Source organism: Drosophila elegans, unplaced genomic scaffold, assembly GCF_018152505.1.
Source record: "Drosophila elegans isolate 14027-0461.03 unplaced genomic scaffold, ASM1815250v1 contig_814, whole genome shotgun sequence".
NCBI lineage: Eukaryota > Metazoa > Arthropoda > Insecta > Diptera > Drosophilidae > Drosophila > Drosophila elegans.
This window is the reverse complement of record NW_024546167.1, coordinates 13,752,684-13,769,740: the sequence shown is the minus strand read 5'-3', so window position 1 is coordinate 13,769,740 and position 17,057 is coordinate 13,752,684. Positions and strand designations below refer to the sequence as shown.

Below are 17,057 nucleotides of genomic sequence, written 5' to 3'. Positions count from 1 at the left end.
GAAAGGAAAGGATTTAATTACTTGCTTATAAAATATGCAGCCAAATTTGAAACTGACTTTTGAAATTTGCTTTTTATAGTTTTTACTCTATGAAATAGAGCGTTTAAAAGCTTGACCATCCAGTAGTCTCAGTGACCTTCAAACTGAACCATTCGACTAAAAAGGTCCAGTTTATAGTTCGTGGCAAGCTTGTCTTCCATTTTATTAACATAAATTTTCGTCAATTCAGTTTGGTTTCAAATAATCCAAGATGTTAGCACAAGTCTTCCCGCATTTAATTTCACACAATGTCTATTATTTTTTGAATCTTATTAAATGCCATATTTTCCAAGTAGCAAACATATATAGTACATACTTTAAGATAAAATGTTGAGATTGTTTGGAAGGGTAAGGGTGCGATGTTCGACTTTTTGTTTTTCTTACCGTCATCTTGTTTGTATAAAAGATCATTTCATATTTTTCGAGCCCCTGCTTCGAGTCAAAGTTCAATTAATTCAATTAAGTTATTGGGTGCGTGTATACTGAGATCAACTTATCAGATCTATGGAAAACGCTTCAAAATTCAGCCACATTTTCGTATACTAGCTTCGAATGAAAGTCTGTTGTTTATATTTATTTAGATATTTATTGAAATAATGCAGCTTTTAAGGTTAGTGGCTTAGCTTAACTAAATCAGCCTACTCCGGCGGCGTGTTGTCGTGTATCCACTCGGAAAAGTGGGCCACGGAGGTGTAGACACTCGGAATGCGAAGGCCGCCGCAGTTATCCGATCCGAAGGACATAATGCCAATCTGTGGAATAAAAAATTATTTGAAACTCAAATTTATGGAGGTGGGGATTTAAAGGCCAAAAATAGGGACTACTTTCGCGATTTAGTTCTTTAAATTTAAACAATGTGAAAAAATATAAATATAAATATGCTAATTTTTGAAAAGAAGATGTGTAACAAATGTCAGAAAAATTTGTTTGCTTAGGTTTAAAACGGGTTTCTTTTTTTATGGAACATAAATGTAGCATAATTTCTTTATTGTAATTTTGGTATTTCAATAAATATTGTTCTTATAACACGTTTAAGGTGAAGAACTTTATATTTATAGTTAAATAATATATCGATGACCTTAATATTAGGCAGAACTTGAGATCTGATTGATTTCGTCGATTTAATTATGTAAGTAAGTGTTATTAATAGAATAACTTGTACCTGTGAAAATATGCCGTTTTCTTGCACAAAAAGCGGCGCTCCACCGAATCCCTGACAGACGTCCTTGCCTTCGCCGCCGGCGCACATCCATTGGCCCTCGATGGAGTTCGGGGACTCCAATGCGCCCGTGGAGCCGTAGTTGCGCAGACACAGGTCCCAGCTGGTCAGCGGGACGTCCAAGTGCGACATCTCCGGCTGCCGGATGCTCGACGTGGACATCTTGCCCCATCCGGCGATGGTGGCTCGCTTTCCCACCACCAGGTTGGCGCGTGTCTTCTGCAGGCAGATGGGTTGTGTAGCCACTGGCGGTGCGAGATGGGTAATGGAAATGGGTTGGCTGCCATTAATCATGTGTTCGACATCTGATCGCTACCTGCCCACAACTGCAACATTGTTGCATGACCCAAAAGGGCTTACACATTATTTTTTAAAAGGGGTTTTAATAATCATTAATAATCATAAAACTTACGATAAGGATTTGTTAAAACTGTAGTACTGAATAAGTAGGGATTTTATAAAATATAATGTTTAAAACAATATTTTTTTAAATACCAAATAAATGAAATATGATTTATACAAAAATTCAAAGTTTTAGGTTTGCCTTTTAAAAACAATGTACTAGTTAAGTCAAATTATTTAAAAAAAATCTTTTTAAAGTTTAAAACTAGAGAAATTTAACCAATATTGTAAAAATTAAAGTTTTTATATAACCTGTAAAATTCTATCATTACTTAATAACAATTTCTTGTACGGAAACTTTTTAAAATCGATAAAGGGATCCCTCTTCGTTGACGGGGTACGTCCATGCCTGATCCAATGATTTATCTCATGCCGTTGCATTTATTTGGGCATTATAAAGCAATAAGGACGAACGCAAGCAAGTTGGCCCAGCCACATGGGTCACGCCCCCCTTTTGGATCGCAAATAATGTGCTGTTTACGAACTGGCCAAGCTGCACTTAACCAATCGATTGCCTCACCGATCGATTGGTTCGTCCGTTGCCTGGTAAAGACCCCTTTTTTGTTGTAATGCCATGTGCAATGTGCGATGTGCAAGAGGTGGCTCCGTAATATGGTTTTACGCTTTAAAAATCAATTTCTGGAATCACTCTGTCCGACAAAGGTACCATTAAAATCGCGTCCGAATTGAACTCGATCGGAGACTAACAATTTGTGAGTAAAGTAAAAACCAGTCAAGTTCTCAATGAATCGAAATTCTGAATGGAAAATAAAAGAATGCTTCTGAAGGAGGGTATTTTAAATTAACCACACTCAGAAAACTAGATTCCTTGAATTAAGGAAAACATGACCTACATTTAGTAATAATTGCCTTAATTTTTGCTTTTCATACAACATTTGGGAGTCGTTTTGGGTCATGTTTCCTTAAATTTTGTATGAAAGGCTCAAATTTAAGGCAATTATTCCCAAAATTAAGGTCATTTTTTCTAAAAATAAAATAATTTTGTTTTCTGCGTGCATAGCTGATCAGTATTCCAAAGTTCGTAGCCATTGAACTGAGGCCAAAAGCTAAAAATCAAAGCGGATCCAGTGACCAGGTCGCGATCAACTCATTAGCTGGTACAGTAAACACGCACCAAAGCAATTAAGTGGCATGTGGGGATCCCAGCCTCGAATTAGCGACATGCAGCCGGTCGGGAGGGGAGCACATTTGACATTTGTGAACTTGGAGCCAGTGGAGTGGATGGAAAAAGATGACAGAGCAAAACGATTTTTAATTAACAGCAACACTGCCAAGCGTAACCACCCATTGGACTCCCATATACCGTCCATACCGCCCATCACGCCCAGAACTCACCCGAATAGTTTAGTGGCGTTTTCAGCACCAACAGAGCAATATCATGGTGGTACTGGCCCTGTTTGTAGTCGGGATGCACGATCACATGGCTGATGGCGTGGTTGACGGACCGCGGGGCACAGAATCCGGTGTTGGCGCAGTCCGGATCGCTGGAGGTGTCATACTCGCCCACACGCACCGATGACCTGCAAGAGTCCGAAGGAGAAAGTCAATACAATACGATACGATACAATACGATACGATGCACTGCACCCAGTGACCAGTGACCAGTGACCCACTTACAGTCGGTGTCCGTCGGCCTTGGCCAAAGCACAGTGGGCCGCCGTGAGGATGACCCTGCGAGCGATCACCGCCCCGGCACACGGATAGGCAAAGGCACCCGTATTAACATCTGAAAAGTACAAAATAAATGTATTATGTCTGCTTAGAAGATGAGTAGTTATATTTAATCCAAATAACCATTCCTTTTTACATTTGATAATATGTAAAAGAGATTTAAAACAAATCCAAAAAACATACACATTCCTATATCATTATTTAAGCTTTTCATATTCTTAAAAGAAGGTAAGGTTAAATAAATGTTAATCCTTTTTAAAAGAAATCATGCTAAACAAATTTAGCTTTAAATCTTAATGATTTGAAAATCTATTTACTTAAAGTCTTTATTAATAATTATACATTTTATATAAAATATTTAAATTTATTTATATCAAATATTATATTAAAATCATTGCATATTAAATGACATGTAATGTAGATAATATTAATTTAAACAAAGTTTCATTTTGATTTAAGTGCAGTTTAATTAAGTTTAATATGATTTATGGATTATAGTGAAAAATATTTAAATTGGGAAAGTATATTCATTTCTTATTTATCGGCTGGAAAAATATAAGTTCAAGACTTGTAGCATTTGGATAAAATAGTTTCAAAAGAACGCTTACGCTTGAAACCGATGCGTGCCACAAACGGATAGGATCCCAGTCCCTTGTAGAAGTGTCCCTGGACCAGGGATTTTCCGCAGACCTGGTTCTTCTCCAGCGGACTGCTGGGGCAGCAGACGTAGGGCAGCTCCTCGCTGGCTCCGCCGCAGTAGAGCGACTTGTCGCCATAGTAGCAACTCCGGGCCACCTCGTAAATCAGGGCGGTGCAGTCGTGCAGCGGCGTGCACTCAGTGCCCACAGAGCAGGCTGTCTGTCCGGCGGATTGGCCCACATCGTAGTAGGAGCGAGCGGCCACCGAGTGGCCTGCCGTCTCATTGTTTGCTTGCCGTTTTGCATAGCTCTCGGGAACCAGCAGTTTCTCTAGAAGAAGTTAAACTATGCCTTTTAAGTGGACAATTTCACAACAAAATGTTTTTTATTTTTGCATTTCTAGTTCTTAGTTTGGATTTTTATTATTATCACATTATATTAAAAAGGATGTTGTTATCCATTAAATTATTAGTGCAAAAATTTAGTTTTTTTGGACTAGAGTTCATTTAGTTGTATATATTCCTTGGTCATTTTTATTATAAAGCATAAAATCATGTTTAAAATTTGTTTTCTATGTACTGTCCAAATATGTGCCTTTCAATGAGCTTTTTTTATCCTTAAGCGTAGAACGTTCGAAAAAGATATAACTTTAACACTCATATTTTACCGAATTCCCCCGACTCCGTTCGAACGATTGCCAAAAGTTGCGAAATCAGGCAAAATATAGAAAACATTTGCATTGTTTCGAACACTTGATCAGTATTTCCGCACTACGTTTCTAAAACTGTTTACTATACTGGCATAGAGCTCAGAACTTTCGGTTTCCGGTAATTCGAACCGAGCAGGTGAACAAAACTTTGTCAACTAAACGAAATGATCTGGCCAAATGAAAATGAAAATATACGTATCCACATAAGCAGATAAGTATATCACACACATGCGAGTATTCACTTCTATATATACACTTCTATATACACTACGTTGCTACTGGTCTGGCGGGGTCTGCGGTTATTAACTGATTTTTATGACAGTTTGGTCTCGATTCGCGACCATTTCCAGGTTGTAATTTACCCATTTGTTGGGCAGATACACATTTCTATGGCCTTTCATAGCAGAACCTGCGGATCCGTTTGTCCGTCTGTCTGTCCATTGCAAGCGATCTCATGAATCCGTCCGCAGTTGCACTATATGTTTTTTGTTTGTTTCTGGCCATTACTGGTTGGAAATTTAAGTTAATATAGACTTCAAAGGCATTTTAATACGCTACGGGTGACAAAAGTTTTTGATAAAGGCTTGTGATACTTTTTTTGTCAAAATTAAAAACTGCACTAACTCACAGTTATTATTTAATTTAGAGTTATCTGATAAACACAGAAAGGAAAGCCCACCATAAATAGATTTTATAAGGATTTATAATAGATAACTTATAAAGATATCTAATTTTCCTTTCAAAATTAAATTTACGCAGAAATGTTTTGAACCGGGTACATTGCCAATTATTATTAAAAGTTTTAGGTACTTATATTAAAAATCTATAACAAACTTAAAATAAAGATTGCTATTAAACTTTTGTTTGTACATTTTAAGTTTAAAAATGAATACTTATGTATTACAATTTTGTTTGTAGAGAACATTTAACTCCAGTTGGCCTATACTTTCCCTGTTTGGAGATGTATGTTATTATTTAAGCGAGATTAGCCTACGTTTTACGTATTCATTTTTTTTAGGGTAATAATAAAATATGTTGAATGAGATCATTTAGATATGATAAGCTGGCGCATTTCACTGGACAAACGACCAGCTGGTTCCAGTTTTTTAAGCAGGAAAACGAGCGCGACAAACGCACATTAAATTGCTTAATATGTGTATGTTGGTAGTATCACTGCCCCCCTAAATTGTTTTGTAATTTTATGTTTTATTTTCTTTTTGTTTAATGGTCAGGTTTTATTTTCACTTGGCAGACGTTTGGAAAAAGAAATAATTTCACTTTTTGGATTTTTTTTTTTGGCTTGTGGTTAATAGTTAAGTCTGCCAGTTCATCAGATTGTCGGAAATGTCGATCTAGCTGGAATCATTGTCCAGGCCGGATTCGCTGGATGAATCGCCAAAGGAGTTCGAGTCCATGGCGAGTGCGGCTAAGTGCTCTTGCTCGGAGTTTCCGTGTTCAGGCAGCGGGTAATTGGGCAGCACCTGGCGGAATACATTGTAGCGATCCCGCAGCTCGACATCCACATCCTCCGGACGACGATCCTGCTCCTGGAAGAACTTAAGGATCGTAAACAGGAACACGCGGTTCGCAATGTTGCAGTCTGGCAGCAGACTGCGATTCTCCAGTTCATTGAAACACATCGTACTTGGAATGACAGTATTCTATTCTTTCAATTCGTAGTTTGTGGAATTAATTATTTGTCACTTTGGTAAACGGAAGTGATATGGAAATCAGTTGTTCTTTCTTTGAATGTAAAAGCACTGCTTACTTGCGCTCATTTTGTGAAAACTAGCTGCATAATTTATCTATGAATTGTTGAATATTTTACTTTTAACCAAAACAACTCGTAGGTATATCAAATGTATAAATATATACATAGTTAGACTTATTAATTCGCATATTTATTGTGACCGCTTTACAACGCAAAACGATCGCAAACATTGCATAATTTACCTGTTAAACTGTTAACCCATTAAACGCAAAACAAAAGAATACCTTTTTGAACAAACGAAAGCAGTTACATTCCCATAAATTCAGAAGTACAATATATACTTTTATATATGTAAAATGAACACTACACATATAGTACATACTTGTTAGTTGTATACAAAAAAAACACAACAATTTGCCACCCGAATTACCGTTATATGTATGTCTATTAATACCGTTTTGATGTGGCCATTAACGTGTTTAAACTATCAGTAAATTGCTGAAATATTAATGACAAACTCACGTAGGGAAGTGCCCTCTTTACTGTATAATGAAGCCACAAAAAGTTTTATTGTTTGAGATCATATAAAAATATATATTTTTTATTATGTAGAATTTCATATTGTAAAACAACCATTTGATACATATTTATATGTATATATTGCCAATTAAAGTAGTTAATTAAATTGCTTTGCTCGTAACGGTTATTTGTTTTCTCAACACTCAAATAAAAAACTACTTTGTAGACATTTAAAAGAAAAATTTGTAAATCTTAACGGCAACTTTTCTTAGTTCACGAATTTTCTCCCAAAAGTATGCATTATCAATTTGGTGAAGAATATGTTTTTACAATATCAGTTTCCTTTTTAAACGAAAGGTGTCTATCCTAATCTAATATAGTAGTATCTTAAAATGGGTCAAGCAGAGCTTAAATAAGCAACCCAAATTAAAGGACAGATTAATCGGAGATAAGCCACTTTGGAATCCAAAAAGCATTGTAATTTAAATTATTTAAGTATTTTTATTGGTATCTTAAATGGCTTCGATAAAAAAAATTAAAAAACTTAAATGCTTATAAAGTCTGAAGTACATAAAAATGTACCCTATATTTGACAGATAAGTTCTAGTTCATTAACTTCGTTATCCAGGTTTTATCCGTCGTAAATTTGCTGATCTGACACCGGCAGAGTCCTTTGTGCTGCGATATCAGTTCGGCAAACTGGGCCACAATGGAATCCCGACCACAGGAGGCCACTGACGTCACCACATCCTCATCGTTCACGAAATAGGCTACGAACTGCAGATCCACGAGGCTTCCGTCGATGAGGACGTCTTTGTAGGATCCATGGCCGGCGGAGCGGAAGGCCTTTCCGAAGATCACGGTATAGAAAAAGGGTATGGCCTCCAGTTTAGCGATGCGACCACACATGTTCAGTGCAGCAATCCATCCATGGTATTGGGCCAATCCATAATGGCTTATATTAACACGTTCGGTGACTCCACCTAAGATATGCGCGTTGGCTATATCACCACCCACATAAACATTGCGTATGTTTGTCTGCAGAAAGTCGTTGACATCCACCGAGCCATTGGGATTCACTTTTACACCAGAATTTCGCAGAAAGTCCGTGTTGCATTGGCAACCAGTGCCCAGAATAAGTAAGTTGCATGGAATTCGCGACTTATCTAGTAGTTCTACTTCTGTTACCTCATCGAGGGAGTTTCCTAGGATCTGGGAGATACCACTGCTCATTCGTAGCTTTACATTGTTTGCATCTAGGAGTTGTAGTATACGCTTTCCAATCACCTCACCCAAAGTGCTTTTAAATGGCACATTTTGTCGGACTACCAGGGTAACACTGCCCGCCTTGGAAACCAGATTGGCAGCAGCCTCCACAGCCATGAAACTGGAACCCAGGCACACTACTTGCGTGGTTTTACCCACCATTTCGAGTATGCTCCTGGCATCGTCAATATCACGAATAGTTTTTACATTTTTTAAGTGCACTCCGCGTATATCTGGCCTTATGGCTGAATATCCAGTTGCTATATAGATATTGTCATACAGCAAAATCTTGCCATTGCTGCAATGTAGAGTGCTGCGAAATGTATCTAGTTTTTCAGCGGAGACTCCCAGGCAAACCTCTATGTCGTAGTGCCTGTAAAACTTCTCGTCCCGCAAACACAACTGATTGGGTGTCATATTTGAGGAGTTCATGATCTCTATGCGATCGTAGGGTAGATGTTTCTCCCGGCAGACGAGGATCAGGCGTCCAGTGAAGCCCTCCTGCCGCAGGGTTTCCACACAGACAGCACCCGAAGGACCGCCACCCACTACCACAAAGCACCGTTGATCCCGACAGTTAAGCCTTGCCATCTTCTTGATCCTCTGGTGCTTACCCAAATCAGATCGTTTAACGCGCACCAGCACCTGACCTCTGGAGTCGACGTCCACTTGGTGACAGGGCAGCGAATCAAGGCCAGGAAAGTTCTCAATGTCGCCAGTTTCCAGGCTAAAGCATGCCCCGTGCCAAGGACATCGAACGCGATTTCTGGACAGGACACCCTTGGACAAAGGAGCTCCACGATGGGGACAAATGCCGCCCACTGCTCGCAGGATGTCATTCTGCTTGACCAAAAGGATATGGGTGCTCCCATTAAGTACCACCTGCCTCATCTCGTTATCCTGCAAATCTGATTTATGGCAAACTGCCACCGGATTGGAGTACTCGTAATCTTTCGGTAATGAAAGCATTTTGAAAAGCCAATTTCTACACCTAAATTGCCTTTTAAAATTAAGAAATTACAATTAATTGACAGTGAAGTAATGGAATACATGTGAGCAAATGTTTTTATGCTCCATAAAATGTAATAAGCAATCTATTTAAAAATAGGTAGAGTCCTTTTATAATGACTTTTTTAGTTTGAAACCCGCTCTTAAATAATTAATTAAAACTTTTTGGTTAACAATTTTTGTTGTCTTTTATTCTTATGTGTCAAATAGTAATTTATTTCATCGCATTCGTTTTATCATTTTACGTAGTTGCTGTTTTACTGACATTTCTATTTGGTTGAAATATTTTTTTTGGTTTTTGTATTTGTTTTTTGTTTTTGTTTTTTTTTTTGTATTTTCGTTAGATATAAATACGACATCACGTTTTCGTAATTGATATTTCTCCTATGCAATTTTGTTGTATTCCTATATAAAGCAATAAATAACTTGTTGATTTTTTTGTTTTTTTGTTTTTTGTGGGGCAGGGGGCCTAACCAATGTTGTGCTCGCAATGCCCCGCATTTGTTTGACGCTATACAGACTTAATTAATTTAAAATTCAGTTTTAGTTTCCATTCACTATACACAAATATACAATATTTACAATAAAATATCAGGGTTACGAATGTAAATGATAGAGCGAAGTAATCGTTCAAGAACAGTTGTAATCATAACGCTTAGTAACATTCAAGCCGTGTTAGGTGTGTATTCTCAAGCTAAGCCCACCGTTGGCAAACCGAATTGAAATCAAGGATTTTGAGCAAATTGTGTTGGTTTTTGTTCACTAAAAATTATAAAGGCTTAGTGCATAAACAATAGGGTGTGGATGCGTGGTTTGAATGCCACACGACAGCGTTGCCATATATGTATATCTCAAGGGTTAAGCTTTTCTGTTGCAGCTGTTAAGTTTGGCTGATGTTGCTGCTGCTGTTAAATGTTGCTGCTGTTAATGTTGCTACTGCTAATGTAGCTGCTGCTCCTCATGTTGCAGCACATAATGTTGCTGTTGCAGCTGTTTATGTTGTCGGTGTGAATGTGTCAGCTTATAATGTTGCTACTGCTGTTAATGTTCCAACATCTCCTGCTGCTGCTGCTGCTGCTACTGCTGTGAGCTTTTAATATGGCGTCGCTGCTATAGTTGCGATGAATGTTGCTGATGTTGCCGATGTTGCTGATGTTGCTGCTGGGCAGCAACTAACAGCAGACTGCGCGACTGCATCTCAAAATAACGCAAAAGCAGATTTGAGTATCAGTAATGTACGCCGGGCGCCGATGGGTTGGGGGCGGTACTGACGCTCACACTGCCACTCCCACCGCCACTGCTACTGTTGTTGTTGTTGCCGCTGTTGTTGTTGCTGCTACTATTGTTGTTGGCGCTGGTGTTGTTGGTGCTGCCCGAATCGCCCAGCCAGGAATCCGGACTGGGCGGAAAATCGGGATATCCCTGATCGGGACTAGAATCGTTGCTCAGATCGGACACATTGTTGCTACTGTGCAGGCGATGGTGCGACTTATTGACATGCAAACTAGAGCCCACCGCTTGATCTGTAAGATATAGGGTGTAGCCTTAGAAAATAATCATGGTTTTATCCTAATCTGAGACCCACCTATATTGGTGTAGACAATATTATCCGGATAGGAGCCGAACGTGTGACCCGGGCCAACTGGCGGCGGAGAGCGACTGCTCGGCGGAAATTGCGACGGACTCGAGCTGCCGTGCATGTAGGAGCCGCGGATGCTGTGCGGCGAGGCGCCCTCATCCAGACCCAAATTGACGGTGCTATAGCTGTCGTTGCTCAGATCTGCAAGGATAAGAATTGGACATTACAATAATGACAATTTAAACAAGAATAAAAGTAAAGAAGGCAACGAATATTTTGTATCTGGTTGAATGTTTTTGCCCCTTAAACTTTGGCTAGTTTTCTCACTAGGTAGTAAACATTTTTTTAAAAACAAAATCTTTATTGATTTTGATACACAAAAATATTATTTTAAAAATAATAGTATTTTCGGACTTTAAAAGTTTTAAAGGTTAAATTACTTCCTAATTTTTGTTTCCAAGCACTTTCAACCAAACACCAATATAACATTTTATACATATTAATCAAAACTTGTTCAATTTGTATGTGATTTAAAACATTTAAGTAAATTTACTGATTGCTCTACCAAGAGAGTGAAAATGTTGTCAGTTCTTTAGATTTTAAATTTTGTATCTCAAAGAAAGGTAATGACAGACGGATAGATGTGTATTTTTATTGACTTATGCCTTGCAGATGATTAATTTTGTTTTGCTTCTTAACAAAGTAAGCTCAAGGACTCACCGTGGTGACTGAAGCTGTCGTAGTCGACCTTCAGCTCATCCTTGTCGAGGAATTTGTCGGTGCGTGGCGAGCAGTTGCCCTTCATTGAGCGGAAGTATTGGCTCCAGCGCGTGCGACCCGCGTCCTTTTTCAGTCGTTTCTCCTTGGCCCGCCTGTCAAAAGGATGCAGAGTTAGTAAACAGATGAAATGGGGAAAAAGGGTGAAGGGAACGCACCTGTTCTGGAACCAGACCTGCACCACCCGCATGTCCAGGCCGGTGTCCTGCGAGAGCTGCTCACGTACATGTCGGGCGGGCTTGGGGCTGTTGTTGTAGGCGGTTTTCAGGGTCTCCAGCTGCTTGGCGGTGATCGTGGTGCGCGGCCTCTTATTCGGCTGATCGCCATCCAAGGAGCCATCCAAATAGAGGCCTGAGGGAGGGGGTAAAAATCCATAGTATTAACACGAGATCCTTAGATCTGTCGTTATCGACAGGAGCACCCACCCTTGGCCTTGGCCTCCTCGTAGTCACGCTTGCAGATGAGCTTGCGATCCTCCATCAGGTAGAACTCGTCGCCCGTGTTCAGGGTGCGGGAGCACATGGCACACAGGAAGCACTGCAGATGGTAGACGTTGTCCTGGGCACGACGCACCACCTGCGTGGGCGGTATGCCCATATCACAAGCGGAACACTTTGTACCGTAACGTCTGTTCGACCCGAACATTGGCAAAACGCGACATGGAAGGAGATTATTTTTATTAAACCAACTTGGCCCCATTCAAAATGGTGAGTCCCGCATCCATGCAGGCTTCCTGTTTTGGCTTTCGAGAAATTTACTTACTTGAAGAAGTCCTCCTTGCAGAACAGCTGGCCGTTCCTCGCGAAGCACTTGTCGTTCAGCTGGCCATGGCACTCGCTGCACTGCAGGCACTTCGCGTGCCACGTCCGCTCCAGCACCTTGAGGATGAAACGGTCCAGGATCAGCTCGTGGCAGCCACCGCACTTCGGGATCGTAGCTATAGGTAAGCCATAAATTGTAAGTTAATTGCTTTGGATCTTATATATTTTCGCTTTGGTTTGCATTTGGAGTGAGAGTCTTTGCTTTTGATTTACCCATCTTGCTTATTGTATTTTGTTTTTCTGCTTTTCTCAGCTATTTATTTTCCCCTTTGCACAGACTCAAATCAAAACAATATTTAATTGAGCTATTTGATTATAAATTCAATTTTCTTTTGTCGTCTATTTAAAAAGTCACTATATAGAAAACATTAATATCTGGTTTGAATATACAAAGTTTTTCAGCCCAAATCTTTTTGGAAAATAATAAGTGTTTTTTAAAGAGTTTTAAAGCTAACTAGAGCTTGGTGCACCTACTAAAAGCAAAAGATACAATAAATTATATTATGTTTTTGACTTGGTTTTCGTCTAGTGATATTTTGGCTATGAATACCAATTTTTGTTCTTTTTAAGCAGAGGGGAAACACCAATGCACAAAGTTTACACTTTCGTTAAAAATAGTTTTATAAATTGTATTTTCTTAATTAGTTAAATAATTTATTTGTCAAAATATTCTAAGAGAATTTGTAATGCGTTTCTTTTTATAATAAATACATTTCTTTTTTCATAAAGAACATTTTGGTGCTAATACTAAAATGACTTAACATTTATTTTGAAATTCGAGATTTTTCATTTGTTAGTGTCATTACTGTAAAACGTTAAATTCACCTCACTTAACTTGACGTTAAAATCAATAAAAAAATTTGAAATTAACATAATTTTATACTTTTTCATATCACTAAATGATAAAGATAAAGTTTTTATATTTAAAAACCTTTAAAGGCGTATAAATATATATTCTTAAATTTTCGCTGAAGATTATCACCCATCTTAAGAGAATATATTGAATTCACCCCTACCCTTGAAAATATACTCTTATATCTTTAAATCACTTAAGATGCTATGATTTCATTAGCGGCTTAAATTTTCTTGTTGCCATGTCGCACACCTTGTGTAAGAAGAACAAGATTCCCAGCTCCTATGACCCACTAAGAGGAAAAAACCGCTGCCAAACAGCGAGGTCGCAACCCGCTATCCTTTCCCATTTAAATCCTTATGCGACTTACATAGTAAGAACTCTGGCAATTGACTCAAATTAATCGGCGGTACGCGATCATCACATTTGCCATTGGACAGAAAGTCACTTTTGAACATCATTAGTTTCAAAAGTTCCATTGCTGTGTTGGCGGTGGAAATCCCGACGCTCCTTTGGTATGCAAAAATTGCTAATTGGATTCTATCCTTATGCGAAGCAATCAACCATCACTTTCACTATTTCACATTGTGGTTTTTGGTTGATTCAATCCACATTTTGTATGCTTTTGCCAATGGCTAAGATTAAGTTTAGTGAAATTTTCGGTTGTTATTTATTTAGTTTTGGGGTTTTATTTTTTTTTGTTGGTTTTCGGGTTGGCTTGTGTCTAAAGCGTTATCACAGAATTTTAGCTGCACGAATGACCGGGGAAAAAACCGAGCGGCAACTTCGAGGCTTGGAAAGCAACTGACGACTAACGGCACACGATGGTACTGCTCATCGTGGAAGGGGGGTTGTCTGCACACACTTACTACACTAACACACTCACACAGGGGCTGACATAATCACGGCTGGAATGGGGAAAGGGGAACGGGGAAACCCAACCCTTAGCATTTCCAATTGGAAAGCTGATTCGGCTGCACCCTGTGTTTAATGCTGTTGTTGTTGTTGTTGTTGTTATTGCTGTTCCGACTGTGCCAGTTTTCCAGACTGGCCTTTTTTCGCTTTTCATTTTTTTTTTTTTTGCCCTCAACAATTGAGTTTGGGTTGGTCGCCAAAAACAAAACGGCGGGGAAATTGCATTGTAACACTTTGCCACATTCCATTTTCCACTGGCATGCGTGTGCGTGTGCAAGTGTGCAAGTGTGTATGTGTGTGTGGCGTTTTCTTTTGGCTTTTTTGTGTGTTTGTGCCTGGGATTGGTTGTTTTGTGTGCGTCGACGTCGCCTGCAGTTTTCGGGGAGTGGTCTCTCGAAAAGCTCTTTTCAACTCGGCTTTTTACCCACCACCACCCACCCCCTCCCCTTTGGCAGCCCTCTCTTTCTGGCACTCGTAGCCCCGTCTCTTTTCCTCCTTCTTGCTCTCTCGTTTTGTTGGCAAATTCGGTTGGAAAACACACTGTACGGTACTAAAAATACACATAAATATGTTTGTATTGTTTTGAACTGCAGTTTTGCTCTTTCCTTTTCTTCCATCCAGCCATATCCTGCCTGCATGTGTACGGACGTATGTGTGTGGGTGTGTGTGTTTGTTAATGTAGGTGTGCGCACTTGGCTGCCATTGCTTATTGTTGTGTCATTGTTTCGTAACTGTGAAAATGACCTTAAAGCCGTTAAATAGCTGACTGACTGACTCCGACCGACCGGCTGATCGAGAGCAATGTCTGCGCACCTGCCACCCAAAACCCCAGACCCCAGACCCCTGACCCCTCTGCCCCTCACACCCCCTAAAAACCACATAGTGAAATATGTTTTAAATTGCTCGTCAATCTATATTAAGTGTTAATGGCATTTTCAATATCTGCATTATATTTAGTTTTTATTAGTTATGATTTTAAAATTCTCAATGTTTTGATTTTCTAGCTGTGAAGGTAGTTTATGTAACTTATAAGAAGTATTAAAAATAATAGTTCTGAAAATAATAAATGTATTTCAAACATTGTTCTAGAATATAATTTGCAGCTAACAATTTCTTTGTTTACATTTTGGACTTCTAGAAAATATGCACAGTTTTTTAAAAATGAATTATTTTTCCATTTTAAAAACTATTATACTTTACTTATTTCCTTTTTGAAAACATTTTTTAAAAAATTGTTGGTTGTTCTTTATGATATGATATCGTACCAACTTTGAACTGTCATTTTTCTCAGTGCATCCATACACACTCGACCGCTTTAGGCCATCCGTCAGTCGGTTGGTGAGTCGAGACGAGACGGACGCCTATGAGCTGCCAAGTGGTCCAGGCTCTCGGTCTCTTTGGTCTCGGCCATTTTCCAAAAGTCAAAACATGCGTAGCCAAAGGGAGCAACAACTACACACTCACACACGCAAACGACAATTCACACACATTCGCATTTGGCTTTCGGACTTTTGGACGTTTTAAAGGCTCTTCTTTGTAATTTGACTTGACAGTCTGGCTGAAATATCGTTATTTTTTTCGGTTTTAAGTTATTTCTGCCTCTCAGATTTTATTCATCATGGCATGTTACACTGAAACCTTATTTAAAGTGCAGGGAGTTCATTTTTATTTACATTATTTTTTTTTTACAGTTCCTTTCACAAACTAATTTTCAACAGCTAAACAATATTTATTTGGTTCGGTTTGTATTTAATAAATCTTAAAGAAATATGGTTTGAAACGGAAATAATATAATCGCAACTAAAACATCTCACTCATACTTTTCTAATCGAAGAAAGAGGAAAAACTTTTCAACAAACAGCTTTTAAAGGCTTATAGTTATTTATTATCTGTGTCCTTTCACATGTGCAACTTAGCTAAAATATTCGTAGTCTACTTCTTGGGGATTTCGCAACCATATTGACAATAACGCAAGAATTGAAGCACATACATAGTACAATTGTGCTCTCCAAATAAAAGAAACCCGATACAAATTCATAGCCGACAGCGACGTTGTCAGGACTCGACAACAGGATTCACAACAAAAAGAGCGAAAAAGAAAAGGGACTTTTTTGAATGGCTGCCCCGGGTAAAATGGCGGATTCGCAATCGAAGGCAAATTGAGCGGTACGCAGGCAGGCAAACAGATATATGTATCTATATATAAATTCATCCTTGTCGCTAAGCATTATCTGGGCAGCAGGACACCAGGATTTTCTGGGCCCGAAGGGGAGCTTAAATATGCTGGCAACGGGCAAAAGGCAGCCAAAGCTGGGATTATGTCTAGCAGAACCCAAAAGCAGCTCTTTTTCGTGTAAGCATATCGCACTCCCTCGATATCCCCGCTATTAGGGCAGGTATCAGGCATGCAAAGACAGGGTTTTCAAAAATTCATACAGAATAACCAGAAAAACTTCTGAAAATGGACCTACGCAAGCACGCACTCTACAACTCGGTTCACTTCTGTCCAAGCTTGTTGCCTAATCGCAGCGGGCGAAAGATAAAATGCCCATCAACCTGGGTGAGGAGTTGTGGTCAGTGGGTGGTTAGTCGGTGACTGTAATACATCAAACCACCCACAACAACAACAGCCACACTCCTGTAGATGGTGTTCTAAGGGTTGCGGGCACGCCCTGTAAAACAACTTGCCTGCAGCAAAAACAGCTATAGCTGTAGAATAACGCTTAAAAAATATGCAATACTTAATCATTAACTAAGAAACAAATAGATGAATAGCCCAAACAAAATTATGTTTAAAGAATAACAAATTTTGGACGAACAAATAATATTACTTTACTCTGAAACCAAAATTCCTTAATTTTAGGAAAAATTCCTCAACATGGCCTCAAAAATAAGCATCTCGATACGGA

At 39.0% G+C, this 17,057-nt stretch overlaps 4 protein-coding genes across 11 annotated transcripts in view; all 4 read right to left on the bottom strand.

Moving 5' to 3' along the window:
- Window positions 1-643: 643 nt before the first annotated feature.
- LOC108138896 (chymotrypsin-like protease CTRL-1) lies at window positions 644-4,840 on the bottom strand. Its single transcript, XM_017261434.2, has 6 exons — window positions 4,658-4,840; window positions 3,961-4,320; window positions 3,299-3,407; window positions 3,017-3,201; window positions 1,202-1,503; window positions 644-791 (listed from the first exon to the last, which is right to left on the bottom strand). The coding sequence occupies exons 1-6, from the start codon at window positions 4,728-4,730 to the stop codon at window positions 678-680; spliced, it is 1,143 nt and encodes a 380-aa protein (XP_017116923.1). The 5' UTR covers window positions 4,731-4,840; the 3' UTR covers window positions 644-677.
- Window positions 4,841-5,933: 1,093 nt separating this feature from the next.
- On the bottom strand, window positions 5,934-6,453 carry LOC108138710. The gene has a single exon (XM_017261060.2). It carries the CDS (start codon window positions 6,337-6,339, stop codon window positions 6,052-6,054), a length of 288 nt encoding a protein of 95 aa, XP_017116549.1. The 5' UTR covers window positions 6,340-6,453; the 3' UTR covers window positions 5,934-6,051.
- A 1,079-nt stretch (window positions 6,454-7,532) lies between these two features.
- LOC108138626 (apoptosis-inducing factor 3) lies at window positions 7,533-9,346 on the bottom strand. Its single transcript, XM_017260914.2, has one exon. It carries the CDS (start codon window positions 9,162-9,164, stop codon window positions 7,533-7,535), a length of 1,632 nt encoding a protein of 543 aa, XP_017116403.1. The 5' UTR covers window positions 9,165-9,346.
- Window positions 9,347-9,375: 29 nt separating this feature from the next.
- The window catches only part of LOC108138899 (LIM/homeobox protein Lhx3), a 32,696-nt gene continuing 25,014 nt past the window's right edge, over window positions 9,376-17,057 (bottom strand). For 4 of the 8 annotated variants that reach the window (XM_017261443.2, XM_017261441.2, XM_017261442.2 and 1 more), the window contains 6 exons: window positions 12,322-12,496; window positions 11,985-12,196; window positions 11,718-11,910; window positions 11,503-11,654; window positions 10,789-10,983; window positions 9,376-10,726 (listed from right to left, as the gene is read on the bottom strand). In XM_017261443.2, the coding sequence (XP_017116932.1) occupies window positions 10,431-10,726; window positions 10,789-10,983; window positions 11,503-11,654; window positions 11,718-11,910; window positions 11,985-12,196; window positions 12,322-12,496 (1,223 nt within the window). In that variant the 3' untranslated portion in view covers window positions 9,376-10,430. Of the gene's footprint in view, window positions 10,727-10,788; window positions 10,984-11,502; window positions 11,655-11,717; window positions 11,911-11,984; window positions 12,197-12,321; window positions 12,497-12,593; window positions 12,613-13,603; window positions 14,243-17,057 lie in introns of those variants that run through there. The other 4 variants (XM_017261445.2, XM_017261446.2, XM_041710361.1 and 1 more) reach the window with 4 other exon arrangements.